This window comes from Mustela nigripes, chromosome 12 (genome assembly GCF_022355385.1).
Source record: "Mustela nigripes isolate SB6536 chromosome 12, MUSNIG.SB6536, whole genome shotgun sequence".
NCBI lineage: Eukaryota > Metazoa > Chordata > Mammalia > Carnivora > Mustelidae > Mustela > Mustela nigripes.
Genome location: NC_081568.1, coordinates 96,663,343 through 96,680,220, shown reverse-complemented (window position 1 = coordinate 96,680,220; position 16,878 = coordinate 96,663,343). Strand labels below are relative to the sequence as shown.

General features: G+C 38.3%; 1 protein-coding gene across 1 annotated transcript in view; it reads right to left on the bottom strand.

The window, feature by feature from the left end:
- Positions 1-3,035: 3,035 nt before the first annotated feature.
- The window catches only part of CENPH (centromere protein H), a 25,151-nt gene continuing 11,308 nt past the window's right edge, over positions 3,036-16,878 (bottom strand). The window contains exons 3-9 of the mRNA XM_059416637.1: positions 16,067-16,115; positions 15,601-15,675; positions 13,467-13,523; positions 10,451-10,514; positions 10,057-10,108; positions 6,479-6,642; positions 3,036-3,220 (exon numbers count right to left, since the gene is read on the bottom strand). Of these exons, the coding sequence (XP_059272620.1) occupies positions 3,128-3,220; positions 6,479-6,642; positions 10,057-10,108; positions 10,451-10,514; positions 13,467-13,523; positions 15,601-15,675; positions 16,067-16,115 (554 nt within the window). The 3' untranslated portion in view covers positions 3,036-3,127. The remainder of the gene's footprint in view (positions 3,221-6,478; positions 6,643-10,056; positions 10,109-10,450; positions 10,515-13,466; positions 13,524-15,600; positions 15,676-16,066; positions 16,116-16,878) is intronic.

The window sequence follows — 16,878 nt, the reverse complement described above, 5'->3', positions numbered from 1 at the left end:
GCTTTCCGGCTAGGAATTGCCACACGTGCTTCCCATTGTTCAGTTTTGCAGACGAAGGTCTGTGGTGTTCCGTGTGTTTCGCACATAAACCTATGAGTAAATTAGGGCCATTTCCTTATCCAGATAGCCAGATTCTAATTTAAGTAGTGTCCAAAATTTAACCTGAAGCCAAACATGAAGTCACGTGGCTTCCTAAAATAAACAGTCTTGTTGAAACTTGGGAGTTAGGGGTACCTAGGTGGCTCAGTTGGTTAAGCAACTGCCTTCCGCTGGGGTAATGATCATGGAGTCCCAGGATGGAGTCCCTCATTGTGCTCCCCACTCAGCTGGGAGTTTTCTTCTCCCTCTCACCCTCCCCTGCCTCAGGCTCTCTCTCTCCCCTGCTTTTGCTCTGTCAAATAAATAAAATGATAATAAAATGATCAGCCAAACTATGGATCCAAAAGAGATATAAATGTTTGTTAAAAGCCAGGGAATTGTTCAGCACTTGAGGAAAAACTGACTATGTCAGGTTTGGGCTTTAGAAGGGAATACAAAGGATAAGAAAATCCCAGGAAAATGCAAAAAGATTTTTAGAGGATGCTGAATCTTTATATCAGGAAGGTATTTTCCAGAGTAATGCTTTTCTGTAAGAAAAATGTAACTTATTGGGGTGGCCTGAGTAGGTCAGTTGGTTGAACTTCCAGCTTAAAAAAATGTTGAAGGGTGTCTGGGTGGCTCAGTCAGTTAAGCTTGGGTTATGAGCTCAGGGTCCTTGTCCTTCTGCCCCTGCCCCCACTCATTTCCTCTCAAATAAATCAACAAAATCTTTTTAAAAAGAAAAAGAATGTTGAAAATACTACATTGTCTATAAAAGTGATCAACAGCTCCAAACTCAATTTATTTAAATAGTCAATTATTTGAATAAGGAATTCAAATTAGAGCTTTCTGTAAAAATGGATGGGATACTATAAAAGATAACAAGTTTTATTTCTTTTAAGATTTTATTCATTTATTTGACACAGAGAGAGAGATCACAAGTTGGCAGAAAGGCAGGCAGAGAAGGAGGGGGAAGCAGGCTCCTTGCTGAGCAGAGAGCCCGATGAAGGGCTCTATTCCAGGACCCTGAGCTCATGACCGGAGCAGAAGGCAGAGGCTTTAACCACTGAACCACCCAGGTGCTCCAAGTTTTATTTTTTTTAACGTTTATATATTTTTAGTACTCTGTAAACCCAACATGGGGCTTGTACTCACAAGCCCCAGATCGAGAGTCACATTCTCTACCAACTGAGCTAGCCAGGTGCCTGAGCAAGTTCTATTTTATTTTTTTTTAAGATTTTATTTATTTATTTGACAGACAGAGATCAAAAGTAGGCAGAGAGGCAGGCAGAGAGAGTCGGAGAAGCAGGCTCCCTGCTGAGCAGACAGCCCAATTCGGGACTGGATCCCAGGACCCTGGGATCATGACCTGAGCCAAAGGCAGAGGCTTTAACCCACTGAGCCACCAAGGCGCCCCAAGTTCTATTTTTTAATAAGACAGAGTAACATTTACTCTTTTTACTTTTTAACTTATACAAGTAATATGTGATATAGAAATACAAAATTAAAAAGACACAATTACTCTATAATAACCACAAGCCTTAACATTTCAGGTACATTTTATCTTGTTTTTCAAGATTGAGGTGCTTTATTTGGGTTTCTGTTTAAAGATGTGTGGATGGGGGATATAGGGGTGGCTCAGTTGTTTAACTGTTGTTTAACTGTTTGCCTTTGGCTCAGGTCATGATCCCAGGGTCCTAGGATGGAGCCCCACATCTGACTCCTTGCTCAGCAGGGAGCCTGCTTGTCCCTCTGTCTGCCATTTCCTCTGCTTGTGTGCGTGCGCGCGCTCTTTCTCTCTCTCTCTCTCTGTCAAATAAATAAATAAAATCTTAAAAAAAAAATTAAAAAGAAATAAAGATGCAGATGGGCAAAGAAATAAACAAAGATAAGGATGGGGTGTGGGGGACTTGGGGAGATGTTGCTCACAGAATACAAAAATGCAGTTAGAAGATGAGTAAGTTTTTGGAGATCAAATGCATAGCATTGTGATTATAGTTAAGAAGACTTTATTGTATATTTCAAAGTCGCTAAGATCTTAAATCTTCTTACCACAAAAAAGAAATAATTATGTGACACAATGGAGATGTGAGCTAAAGCCATGGTGGTCAAATCAACCCACTGTATACCTTCAACTTATACAACGCTATGTCAACCCATTGTACACTTTCAACTTATACCAAACTATATAATTTACAATGCTATGTATATCAATACAACCGATAGTTGAAAAAACATCAAGATATGGATATCTCTTTCTCGTTCTTCTAGTATTTTAGTTGACTGACAAATGCACAAAAGTATTCCAAATAATGGGGGGTGGAGGGATGGGTTAAATGGATGATGAGTATTAAGGAGGTCACTTTTGTGATTAGCACTGAGGTGTCAAATATAAGTGACGAATCACTAAATTCTACTCCTGAAACTAATATTAAACTGTAGGTTAACTAACTGGAATTTATAAAAACTTTAAACTACAAAGAATAAAAAAAGGAAGAAAGAAAAGAAGAGGGACGCCTGGGTGGCTCAGTTGGTTGAGCAGCTGCCTTCGGCTCAGGTCATGATCCCAGCGTCCTGGGATCGAGTCCCACATCGGGCTCCTTGCTCAGCAGGGAGCCTGCTTCTCCCTCTGCCTCTGTCTGCCATTCTGTCTGCCTGTGCTCGCTCTCTCCCTCTCTCTCGCTGATAAATAAATAAAATCTTTAAAAAAAAAAAAAAAAAAGAAGAGAAAAAAAGAAAAAGAAAAAAAAAGTTCTTTTTCCAAATGAGTTGGGACTGCCAGGAATGTTAAAAAAAAATGTCCACATTCACTGGAAAGCTTAATTAGATGTCTTTTGGGACCCTTGCCAGGCTATGACTTTCAAATTCTTTTAGAGAATGTCAGTCACTTTAATTAATATATTTGAAAGAACAAATTCCATGTTATAGTGTTAAGCTACAAAAGTTTGCAATATCAGTTCCGAGATTATTAAATAAAAATTTTACTTGAAATTTGCTATTTAAATGACATATCAAGATTAAAGCAAAAAATGACAAATCAGAATTCTTATTAGATCATGGTGAGATTCTTCTCAAGCTGTAGAACAGTTTCCTTAAAAGCAGGATCCTCTGCCCAATTGGCTTTACTTCCTAAAATAAGGTTCTGTAATAAAAAAGAAAAAAATTTATATTAAAGTTATAAGTACAATTACAAATTTAACAAAATTTTTAAAAATTCTCTTACATTAATTTTTTAAAAAAGGATTTTATTTATTTTTTTGAGAGAGAAAGGGAGAGACCAGAAGCAGGAGGGAGGAACAGAGGGAAAGGGAGAAGAAGGTTCCCCGCTGAGCAGGGAGTCCTATGTGGGGTGAGCTCAATACCAGGACCCAGGGATCAGGACCTAAGCTGAAGGCAGACACTTAACCAACTGAGCTACCCAGGTGTCCCCCCTTCACTAATCTTATCAAATATTTACCAGTAAGGAATAGGCATCTACTCTATAAAAAATATATTCTTGGGGGCCCGGTGGGCTCAATCAGTTAAGGGTCTGATTCTTGGTTTTGGCTCAGGTCCTGATCTGGCAGGATTGAGACAGAGCCCCCCCACCCACCCCTGCACACATGTGTGCGTGCCCGCATACACACAACTCCATTCCCTCAGGGCAGAGTTTGCTGTTTGAGATTCTCTGTCCCTCTCCCTCATACTTGATTCTCATAATTATAGAGAATATTTACAATGTTACAACAATTTTTTTGGATTCATCAGTTTTTGGGATGTTTGCAGTGATATTCTAAATTAAAGGAAAAAGACTGCAGCTATGGTTCAGTCATTTTGCACTTCTATAGTGAAAAGGTTGTTTTTTTTTTTGAAGAGTTTATTTATTTATTTGACAGAGATCACAAGTAGGCAGAGAGGCAGGCAGAGAGAGAGCAGGAAGCAGGCTCCCCGCTGAGCAGAGAGCCTGATGCGAGGCTCGATCCCAGGACCCTGGGATCATGACCTGAGCCGAAGGCAGAGGCTTAACCCACTGAGCCACCCAGGCGCCCAGTGAAAAACAGTTTAACCATGAACTATTATACCCTATGTATTTAAATAGAAAAACTATGGCTCAATGATACTAAGTTACTAATTCAAATTCTGTTCAAATAGATTTTAGAATTTAAGTGTTATATTGTTATATATAAAAATACTCAACAGGGCGCCTGGGTGGCTCAGTGGATTAAGCCGCTGCCTTCGGCTCAGGTCGTGATCTCAGGGTCCTGGGATCGAGGCCCGCATTGGGCTCTCTGCTCAGCAGGGAGCCTGCTTCCCTCTCTCTCTCTCTGCCTGCCTCTCCATCTGCTTGTGATTTCTCTCTGTCAAATAAATAAATAAAATCTTTAAAAAAAAAAAAAAATAAATAAAATAAAATAAATAAAAATACTCAACAACATGGCTTACACATGGCACATTCTGGCTAGAGGGCTGGTGTACGTAAATCCAATTAAATTTACAAACGCAAAGGGAAGTAAGCATTCAGGTATGACTGAACCCATTAGGGGCATGAGCTCCTAATGTAGCCAAAGCTGTGTTCTGCTTAACAAAGTAACAATTTCATTAAATCAAAATTAACACTAAGAGGATATGAATAAAAGCTAAGAAAGACAAAAAATAGAAGTCTCAAAAAGTAGTAGGAAGGAAAGTATGCCAAAAAAAAATTAATATGATCCTGTATTTATGATGTAGTTCTCCACTGGAGGTTAGTTTAAGGGACTTCCTTACTCCTAATAGAGTAACCCACTGCTACTAAAAGGTAGGTTTAAGACCTGATGAAGAGGGGAGCCTAGGCAGCTCAGACAGTTAAGCAACTGACACTTGGTTTGGGCTGAGGTCAAGACCTCAGGGTCATTAGACTGAGCCCATGATGGCTCTGTGCTCAGTGTGCAGCATGCCTAAGATTCTTTCCCCCCACTATCCCTTCCCACTGCTTATGTTCTCTCTTAAATAAATGAACAAAGTCTTTTTTTTTTTTTTTAAGATTTTATTTTATTTGACAGACAGAGATATCACAAGTAGGCAGAGAGGCAGGCAGAGAGAGAGAGGAGGAAGCAGGCTCTCCGCCAAGCAGAGAGGCCGATGCGGGACTTGATCCCAGGACACTGGGATCATGACCTGAGCCGAAGGCAGAGGCTTCAACCCACTGAGCCACCCAGGCGCCCCATTAAATGAACAAAGTCTTAAAATAAAAAGAGACCTGAAGAAGAATTTCTTATGGTCAGCTATAAGAACTCATATTCTACAAGGATATGCTTTACACATAATAAATATTTGCTTTACACATAATGGGCAGTTTTAACTGTGTATCTTCCTAATTGAATCTAGTAATATAAGTATTTCATTTCATCAGCTTGAGACATTTTAGCATTCAAAAAAAGTAATGAAAACCCTCCAGAACTGGGATGTCTGCTGGCGCAGTTGTCTAAGCATCTACCTTTAGCTCCAGTCATGATTCCAGGGTCGTGGGTTATAGTGCCACATCTGGCTCCTTGCTCAACAGGAAGCCTGCTTCTCCCTCTGCCTGCCACTCCCCCTGCTTGCGCGTTTGCTCTCTTGCGCTCTCTCTCTGACAAAAAAATAAAATATTTGGGGCGCCTGGGTGGCTCAGTGGTTAGGCCGCTGCCTTCGGCTCAGGTCATGATCTCGGGGTCCTGGGATCGAGCCTCGCATCGGGCTCTCTGCTCGGCAGGGAGCCTGCTTCCTCCTCTCTCTCTGCCTGCCTCTCTGCCTGCTTGTGATCTCTTTCTGTCAAATAAATAAATAAAATCTTAAAAAATAAATAAATAAATAGAAATAAAAAATAAAATATTAAAAAAAAAAAAAAAGAAAAGAAACCCTCCAGAATAAAGGAGCACATAAAGTTTAAGAGGTAATATGCTAATAACTACCAACATTTACTGAGAATTTACTTGGACCAGACATTATGCTAAACAGATTAACATGAATTATCTTTTTTAGGTTTTACAACCTTTCTTTCTAAACAGGGAAACTGATGTTTAGAAAACTTAAATAATTTGCTCAAGGTTTACAACTTTTAAGTTGCAGTATGGAACATAATTCTAGATTTCCATTACCCGCATCCATGTTTTCCCCTACCTCCCAAGTGTAAGTTCTAATGCTTTCCATCATTATACCTGTCTCTACAAAGCTGCTAAAGTCATTACACTTACAAATGCCCAAGTTCTAACCAAAACAAAAAGTCAAAGCCTAAAACATTAAATAGATACAAATTCCAAATATATGTAAACAGACTAATATTTAGTATTGAATTCATGTTTTTTTTTTTTTTCAGGATCAAAGACTAACTGAAAGTAAATCTGAAAGTAACAGAACCAATCATTTTTAAAAAGTTCTTTATCTACTTTCCTTATATAAATGTTACCTGAAACACATGCTGAATAACTGTAGTAATTTGTATCTCCATCTGCAGGTTTTGTTGTATGGCCTTTATCTTGTCCGAATTCTCCATAACAGCCAAATCATCTTTCTGTTTGTTCTTTTCAGTCTGTATTTCTAAAAGCTTACTTTCTGAAGCTTGTTTTAATTCTAACAGGTTAAAAAAAATACATTATTGAACAACTCCTACAAATAAGAAACTGGAGAAACTGTGAAGCAGAACAATTCCTGACTATATCAAGAGAAAATATTTAATAAGCATCATTTTGAGTTGCAATTCCATTTTGATCTGAAAATGACTTTCGTGATGAAAAATACCAGTATTTTAACTTTATCCTTAGCCGTGTCCTGCATGATAATGACACCTGTCTACTTACGTTTGAAGTGACACCACGTTAAAGAGGACTTACTCAGGGTTGCCAAAAGAAAGGCAGAAGATATATGTAAGGAAATACCTTTTCCTCCTTTATTTACAAAAATGACATATCAACAAGATAAATTTCCAGTTAAGAGATTCTCTTTTCCAGGGATAAACACATCATCAACCATTTCCTGTAGTTTCTGAAAGGTTATAAGAATTAAACTATCTCTGGGGCGCCTGGGTGGCTCAGTGGGTTAAAGCCTCTCCTTTCGGCTCAGGTCATGATCCCAGGGTTCTGGGATCGAGCCCCACATCGGGCTCTCTGCTCAGCGGGGAGCCTGCTTCCACTTCTCTCTCTGCCTGCCTCTCTGCCTACTTGTGATCTCTGTCTGTCAAATAAATAAATAAAATATTAAAAAAAAAAAAAGAATTAAACTATCTCAAACCATAAATAGGTGTGTCCCAAGAGCTTGGTTCATTGATATTAATGGATCAAAATAGGTTGGAATTCGAGGAAAAACATTGAACATCCAAAGATCAGGTGACTGGAACTATTTCTGACCCTGAGAATACTTACAAACAGGCAAATCTGTATAATATAGGGCGCCTGGGTGGCTCAGTGGGCTAAGCCGCTGCCTTCGGCTCAGGTCATGATCTCAGGGTCCTGGGATCGAGTCCCACATCGAGCTCTCTGCTCAGCAGGGAGCCTGCTTCCCTCTCTCTCTCTGCCCGCCTCTCTCCCTACTTGTGATCTCTGTCTGTCAAATAAATAAATAAAAATCTTTATAAAAAAATCTGTATAATATATAAAAATAATAAATCATACCCATACTATTAAATGAAAAAGGCAATACAACACAGAATAAAATGAGGCCAATTTTATTAGATAAGAAATAAGCACTGAAGGCACCCCTGAGAGGCTCAGTCAGGTATGTGTCTGACTCAATTTCTACTCAGGTCATGATCTCAGGGTTGTGAAATCAAATCCGGAACCTATCTCCCCAATGAGGTTGAGATACAACCTCATCAGCATGAAGCCTGCTTGAGATTCTCTCTCTCCCTCTGTTCCTTCCCCTGCTCCTGTTCATGCCTTCTCCCACTCAAATAAACAAAAAAATAAAATCCTTAAAAAAGGGCACCTGGGTGGCTCAATCGATTAGATGGCTGCCTTCAGCTCAGGTCATGATCCTGGAGTCCCGGGATCGAACTCCACAATGGGCTCACTGCTCAGCGAAGAGCCTGCTTCTCTCTCTGGCCCTCACCCTGCTTGTGCTCTCTTGTGAGTGTGAGCACTCTCTCTCTTAAATAAATAAAATAAAAATCTTTAACAACAACAACAACAAAAAGAACCACTGAAGAGTGATTATATCTTGATAGTAAATTTTAAAATTTTACTTTCCCTAAGTATACTTTTCTGTTTCCAAATTCTACTGAAAATGTATATTATTACTTTAAAAAAAGTTTCAGGGACGCCTGGGTGGCTCAGTTGGTTGGACGACTGCCTTCGGCTCAGGTCATGATCCTGGAGTCCCGGGATCGAGTCCCGCATCGGGCTCCCAGCTCCACGGGGAGTCTGCTTCTCTCTCTGACCTTCTCCTCGCTCATGCTCTCTCTCACTGTCTCTCTCTCAAATAAATAAATAAAAATAAAAATAAATCTTTAAAAAAAAAAAAATAAAAAAAAATAAAAATAAAAAAAGTTTCAATAATTTCAATGCAAAAAGCCACCTCATGTTAAGTTAAAAAGCTGTAGAATTGGGACGCCCGGGTGGCTCAGTGGGTTAAGCCACTGTCTTCGGCTCAGGTCATGATCCCAGGGTCCTGGGATCGAGTCTCGCATCGGGCTCTCTGCTCAGCAGGGAGCCTGCTTCCTCCTGCCTCTCTGCCTACTTGTAACCTCTCTCTGTCAAATAAATAAATGAAAATCTTTAAAAAAAAAAAAAAAAGCTGTAGAATTATATGTATCAAATGATAATTTAAAATTAAGTATGTATAAAGAAGACATTCAAATGGCCAAGAGAGACACATGAAAAAGTGCTCAACATCACTTGACATCAGGGAAATATAAATCAAAACTACAGTGAGATACTACCTCATACCAGTCAGAATGGCTAAAATTAACAATTCAGGAAATGACAGATGTTCCAAAGGATGCAAAGAAAGGGGAACCCTCCTACACCATTGGTGGAAATGCAAGCTGGCACAGCTACTCTGGAAAAAAGTATGGAGGTTCCTCAAAAAGTTGAAAATAGAGTTACCCTACCACCCAGCAATTGCACTACTGGGTATTTACCCAAAGATATAAATGTAGTGATCCAAAGGGGCACGTGCACCCAAATGTTTATAGCTGCAATGCCCATAACAGCCAAACTATGGAAAGAACCTAGATGCCCATCAAGAAATGAATGGATAAAGAAGATGTGGTATATATATACAATGGAATATTATGCAGCCATCAAAAAAGAAATCTTGCCATTTGCAGCGATGTGGATGGAACTAGAAGGTATTATGCTAAGTGAAATAAGTCAATTAGAGAAGGACAATTATCATATGATCTCAATGATTCGTGGAATCTGAGAAATAAGACAGATCCTGTAGGGGAATGGAGGAGAAAAAAAAAAAAAAAAACAAGATGAAACCAGGGAGGGAGACAAACCATAAGAGACTCTTAATCTCAGGAAACAAACAGAGGGTTGGTGGAGTGCAGGGGGTGGGAGGGATAGGGTGGCTGGGTTATGGACATTGGGGAGGTTATATGCTATGGTGAGTGCTGTGAATTGTATAAGACTGTTGAATCACCTGTACCCCTGAAACAAATCATACATTATGTGTTAATTGAAAAAAATAAAATAAAATTATGTATGTATAAATATGTTTATATGGACATGGAAAAAGTACTGGAATGATATATACCTAACTGTGGTCACACAGGAAGGAAATACGGGTTTCACATTATACACTCTGTATCATTTGATTTTTCTTTCCCTGGGAATGTATTAATTTTGTGATTTAAAGTTCTAAAACAACAAAAATGAATCAAGTGAACATTTTATATACTACTTTTAAAAATGCCATGTGTAAAATTTTAAGAAAATCTGAAAATTAAGAAATTTCTCAATGGCTGAGGTAACTAGCCTTATCAATCTCCATAGTAAGTAAAAATGTTTTCTACAAAAAACAAAACAAAAAAACTGTTCTACATACGTAATCTCTTCTTTCTAACATCAAGTAGTTTTTCCTCCAAATCCCAAGATTCCTGTTATTAAAAATAAAAAGATTAAGATGTATTACCTAAGAATAAACCTATAATACATCACTGAATTTTCTCTATTACCCATGTTTTCCAAACCTCCTGTTTTCAATCCCTTTATTTCCATACCAAAAAAGAAAAAGGACAGTAGCTTAAATTTTATGAAAATAATTAGCAACAATAGACAGAAATAACTGAGTTATGAGAAAAAGAAAACTTAAGAACAGTGAATTCCAATCATACCAGTAATCTTTGGGTAATCCTGTATGATCACACATAATACAGTTGCCAGCAACAAGGCACTGAAATCATGAGAATGCATAAGCAAGCAGCCCAATACACAGTTACCTGGTGTGATTTCATTATTAATTTGTTTAGCTTTAATATGTGTTTCATGTTGTCCATGAGCACGCTGAAAAGGAATAAAAAAATGATTTGTAACCCTGATTAAAAATAATTAATAAATATCATTAATGAACAAAATCAATTGCTATGTATTTCCTTTCAGGGAATTTACTTATCCTTCAATAGAAAGTCACAGACAATTTTAAAAAATGTGTAATTTAAGCATGTAGGAACATTTCTAAAAATCTCCTATTTTGGAGAAAAAGCCCTAATAACATGCTAATGAGTTGCTTTTTTAAAAAACAGACTTTAGGGGTGCCTGGGTGGCTCAGTGGGTTAAGCCTCTGCCTTTAGCTTGGATCATGATCTCAGGGTCCTGGAATCAAGCCCCATGTTGGGCTCCCTGCTCAGCAAGGAGCCTGCCTCCCTCTCTCTCTCTGCCTGCCTCTCTGCCTACTTGTGATCTCTGTCTGTCAAATAAATAAATAAAATCTTTAAAAAAAATTTTAAATGTGAAAAACAGACTTTATTTTTTAGAGCAGTTTTAGATTCATAGCAAAACTGAAATGCAAAGTAAACCCATATACCTCTGTCCCCCACCACACACAGCACCCTCAACTATCAACATCCCCTACCAGAAAGGTCCATTCATCACAAATGATGAATCTATATTAACATATCATTATCATCCAAAGCCCATTAAGGTTCATTCTTTTTTTTTTTTTAAGATTTTATTTATTTATTTGACAGACAGAAATCACAGGTAAACAAAGGAGGCAGGCAGAGAGAGAGGAGGAAGCAGACTCCCCACTGAGCAGGGAGCCCGATGCGGGGCTTGATTCTGGGACCCTGAGATCATGACCCGAGCCGAAGGCAGAGGCTTAACCCACTGAGGCACCCAGGCGCCCTATAGGGTTCACTCTTGATGGTGTACATTCTTTGGGTCTGACAAATGTATAAAGATATGTATTCACTATTACAGATAGCATCATAGAGAATAGTTTCAACGAATATTCAAGACACTTCTTACCCTCATGTCTTCAACAAATATTTCTGAGCACTACTACATCCTAAGACCTGTGTAGACACCAGGAATATAAAGCAAAGTAAAACATCAAGAGGAAAGAATCTGCTGAAAGAGAAAAATGAAACCACAACTACAGTATGGTTCCATCACAACCAGTAATGAAAGAGTTGTGCACAGAGTAGCACAAGGGAAATTCTTGAATCTTTAAGAACATGAAGTAATTACCTAGATTACCTACCTTGACATAGCTGGAGCCAAACAGTAAAAAGTAAGACTGGGTAAGAATAATGGTTCTTATATTTCTAAAGTGCCACTACCCTTTGGGAGGATGTTTAATGCAGACCACCACATTACCCCCATCATGCCCATCTGGACTCAGAGATTGAGTCAACAGGTTTGGAATGGGACCAGCAATGTGATCACTGTGTACTAATTATTCTGATATCAGCCAGGCATGAGAAACACTTCATGCAAAGGATTTTGTTGAGGAGGCTGAAAATGTGAATCTTTGTAAGACCTGAGAACACTAAACTCATTTTCTACTACTTATAGCTATACTGGTTTGTAAACTTAAAACTTGCTAAAGAAACTACCTCAGCCTGCTTGGCCTTTCTGTCCTTTCCGGGGGTCAATTTCTCCTGTACCTCTTTAACTCAAGAATGTTTAAAGCTCAGGACACCTGGGTGGCTCAGTCATTTAAGGGTCAGGTCATGATTCTAGGATCCTGGGATCAAGTCCCGCATCAGGCTCCCTGCTTAATGGGGAGCCTGCTTCTCCCTCTGCCTGCAGCTCTCTATGCTTGTCTTCTCTTTCTCAAATAAATAAAATCTTGAAAGAAAAAAAAAAGGAATCTTTTTTTTTTTAATTTTTATTTATTTCATAGACAGAGATCACAAGTAGGCAGAGAGGCAGGCAGAGAGAGAGAGAGAGGAGGAAGCAGGCTCCCTGCTGAGCAGAGAGCCCAATGCAGGGCTCGATCCCAGGACCCTGGGATCATGACCTGAGCTGAAGGCAAAGGCCTTAACCCACTGAGCCACCCAGGTGCCCCAAAAGGAATCTTTTTTTAAAGCTCACCTTTTATGGAGGAGCAATTGTTAGAGGGCCCAAATTCATATTTTAGGATTTATGTAATCCTGGAGTTAAAAGGAATATGGGGAGAATACATTATCAGTCTGAACTAAAGACACCCAGAGAAAGGAAGTGTCCAGATGCATCTTAACACTTTTCTGGTGCTAATGGTAGGAGATCATTTTTTTTTTTTAAGATTTTATTCATTTATTTGACAGAAAGAGAGCACAAGAAGGGGGAGTAGCAGAGGGAGAGGGAGAAGCAGGCTCCCAATTAGCAGGGAGCCCGATGTGGGGCTTGATCCTAGGACCCCGGGATTACAACCAGAGCAAAGGCAGATGCTCAACTGACTGAGCCACCTAGGCACTCCAAGAGATCTTTTATCACAAGATTTTTTTTAGAGCTTTGAGATATAAGAGCATAGGTAAGGCCCCTGAGGCCAGACACAGAGGATCAGATTATATAGAACCTTGACTGCCAGAGTTTTAATTTTATATTTCTTGCCAAATAGTTTACATATACAAGCTCATTTTCTGCCAGTGAAAAATGACGCATATACTTCCTGTCTCAATAACCCAATTCCTGGTTATTGGATAAGTGAGACAGCTCTATCCCTGTTTTATAGTAAATACTGAACAAAAGTAAACTTTCAAAATCTTCCTTCAAACTCATCAGACTGTCTGTCTAAAAATCTCCATTGCTTCTTAGTGTTGCAATCCAACCAAATGTCAGTAGGACTCTAAAAATTATAATGCTGCAGAGGCCAAAAATTCCATCACTTTTCTTATTCCCCAGATAAAGATGGATGGCACTGACAGTTAATTTAAAAAAATTCAGAAAACTAAAGTCATTATGCAGATCTCCCTTCTTATTCTTAGCCTTAACAAATTCAGTAAAAAAGGAAAAAGAAAAAAACAAACATACCTAGTCCTGGGATTATTTTTCTCCAGGTTTTTTTTAAGTGCAGTCGAAAGTTGCATCCTACAATGCAAGGAAAAAAAGCTGGCATTATAAAACATGGATAACATTTGTGTACATTGAAAAGAAAAAATGTATACATACAACTTAAAGACTGATTTTTTTTTTTAAGATTTTATTTATTTATTTGAGAGTGAGAAAAAGCATGAGAAGAGGGAGGATCAGAGAGAGAGAAGCTGACTCCCTACTGAGCAGGCCTGATGTGGGACTTCATCGCAGGATTCGATCCCGGGAATCCAGGACGATGACCTGAGCTGAAGGCAGTTGCTTAAACAACTGAGCCACCCAGGCACCCCTGATTTTTCTTTAAACGTAACCTAAACCATTAGTAGGTTTCTAAACACTATTGTATGGGAAATACTTTGATAAATAAATCACAGAAATGGTAAATAACAAGATGGAAAGGGCTGCTGCCTGTGTTGTGTGCTGCCAGGCTGAGGGACCAATAAGACTTGAAATCATCCTGAGCTTTGGTCTCCAAGCCATCCACTTTGGTGCAGGGTCAGAAGGAACCATTAAGGCACTACAGAGACCAGATTAGGCCTAACATGGAGTTAGGGAATACAAAGCCATACCTGAACGTAAACTTTAAAATATGCATTCATACAAACAAAAACAAACTGCATAAATTACTTTTATATCCAAATAGCTAATAAGTAATAATGAAAAGGCAATCAACTTAGCAATATTAGTTTTTTCCTTTCTGCCACATACAAAAATTCAATTCATTAAAATAAGATCTCTTAATAGCTCTGAAGTCATCTTTAAAAAAAAAAAAAAGATCTATGGGGCACCTGGGTGACTCAGTGGGTTAAGCCTCTGCCTTCGGCTCAGGTCATGATCTTGTAGTCCTGGAATCGAGCCCCAGATCGGATTCTCTGCTCGTCAGGGAGCCTGCTTCCCCCTCTCTCTCTGCCTGCTTCTCTGCCTATTTGTGATCTCTCTCTCTCTCTGTCAAATAGATAAATAAAATCTTTAAACAAACAAAAAAATGATCTAGGGCACCAGGCTCTTTCAGTCCGGAGAGCATGCAACACTTGATCTCAGGATCATGAGTTTAAGCCCCAAGTAGGGCAAAGAGTTACTTAAAATGAATTAATAAAAAAATACATATAATCTATATAATGAGCCAGTTTATGAGAATATAGAAACATGTTCACTGCTAGAAGCAATAAAGAGGACTTTAACTACTTTTCAATTAAATGTATAAGAAATTCATCTGAGAAGCCCAGAAACACAAGGAAGTAATTTTAAAAGTCATCCACTTAATGGAGATCATTAATTCAGATCACAGGTCTGTAAGAGATCATGTTTCTCTTATTAACAACTGTATACTAACACCTACCACAAAGCTTAAGACATAGTAAGCATTCAAATTATTTGTTCAATGGATTTTAAAATACAGATGCAAAACCTATATCAAAAATGTATTTAGGGATACCTGGCTGGCTCAATCAGTAAAGCATGAGACTCCTGATCTTGGGGCTGAGTTTGAGCCCCACATTGGTGTTTTACTTAAAAATAAAATCTTAGGGGCACCTGGGTGGCTCAGTTGGTTAAGCCACTGCCTTTGGCTCAGGTCGTAATCCCGGAATCCTGGGATGGAGCCCTGCATCGGGCTCCCAGCTCTGTGGGGTGTCTGCTTTTCCCTCTGACGTTCTCCCCTCTCATACTCTTTCTCTCTCTCAAATAAATAACATCTTTAAAAAATAAAATAAAATAAAATCTTAAATATGTGTGTGTGTGTATCATTAAACTTGATAACAATTCTTTTACTTGATTAATAGTTACAGTAGTAACTGAATCCACATAATCCTTTGAAACACTGGATGGGATTTAAGCTCACCCTTCAATTTCCTTGACTGACATTTTATTAAGTCAATCTCATGTAACTACTTCAAATGAAGGTATTAATGAATGATGTAACTTCTCTCAGGGCTCAAAATTTGTGTAACTATTATCTAATGATCATTATCACTTGATTAATCTCATTTAGACTAATTAAAAGATTCCCTCCACCTCAAATCATACCTGTTTTGCATTGACTTCTCAATGCTTATACCTAGACTGTAATAATTACCTGTCTAATGCAAGCTTTTTCATTTCAAAAGCAATTTTCACCTCTTCAATTTCATTTTCCAGGTCTTCAATTTTACTGTCAAAGAAGCATGAACAAAAAAATTTCAGTAATATCAAAAAAAGTCATTGAATATTGAAAAATATATAAAGTAAACCTTTGAAAAAAGTAAAATGACCCTATCTAGATAAAATTATTCTGCAGGTTCCCCCACACTGATGCATTTCTAGATTTGGTAAACAGATGCCTCCGAGGTACTCAGCTAATTATCTTGTGAAGGGGAATGCCAAAAGTGCTACTGTGGTCACCGATGTACATATTAGGTCCATCTCCCATATCAACAACTTATAAGTACAAGCATGAAAAATTACTGGGAAAATAAAGAAAAGGAAAAAGGAAAATAATGGTGTAAGATGGGTGATAATACCAAATCTTAGTAAAAAACACAAAATTTAAAGATATGACATACGCTTCAACTTGCTTATCTTGCAAGATTTGTTCTGGACTCTTTTCTTCAGCTACAAATAAAAAATGTTTTGAAGTTAGTAATAGTTGAGAAGAGTGTAGTCCAACAGATATATAATATAAGCCATAAATGCAAACCAAAAATTTAATTTTTAACTTTCAGTTTCTATACTATTATAAAGCAAGTGAAAATATTTCAGTGTGACTTATTTTAACTCAATAGGTCTAAAATATTTTAACATGTAATTAATCTTAAATTACTAATGAAGGGGCACCTGGGTGGCTCAGTTGGTTAAGCAACTGCCTTTGGCTCAGGTTACAATCCTGGAATCCCAGGATAGAGTCCAGCATCAGGCTTCCTGCTCAGCAGAATCTACTTCTCCCTTTGACCTCCCACCTCTCATGCTCTCTCTTTTATTCTCTCTCTCAAATAAGTAAATAAAATTTTTTCAAAAAATAAATGAAAGAAATTACTAATGAAATATTTTATAATCTTCTGTATTTTGCATTTATTGTTCCTCTCAAGGACTAATCATATTTTAAGTGTTCAATTGTCATATAGAGATAGTGGCTACCATACTGGACAGAGCAGTTTGAGAATAATGTAAAATAAAAAAGGAGGAAAAAAAAAATAATAAAAAAGGAGTAAAACAGTACCATGAACAATGTCAGAAAGATAAACTGTAAGTCTTTATGTTAGGAAAAAACAATCAGGGGTGCATGGGTGGCTCAGTCCATTAAGAGTCTGCCATTGGGGGGCGCCTGGGTGGCTCAGTGGTTAAGCCGCTGCCTTCGGCTCAGGTCATGATCTCAGTG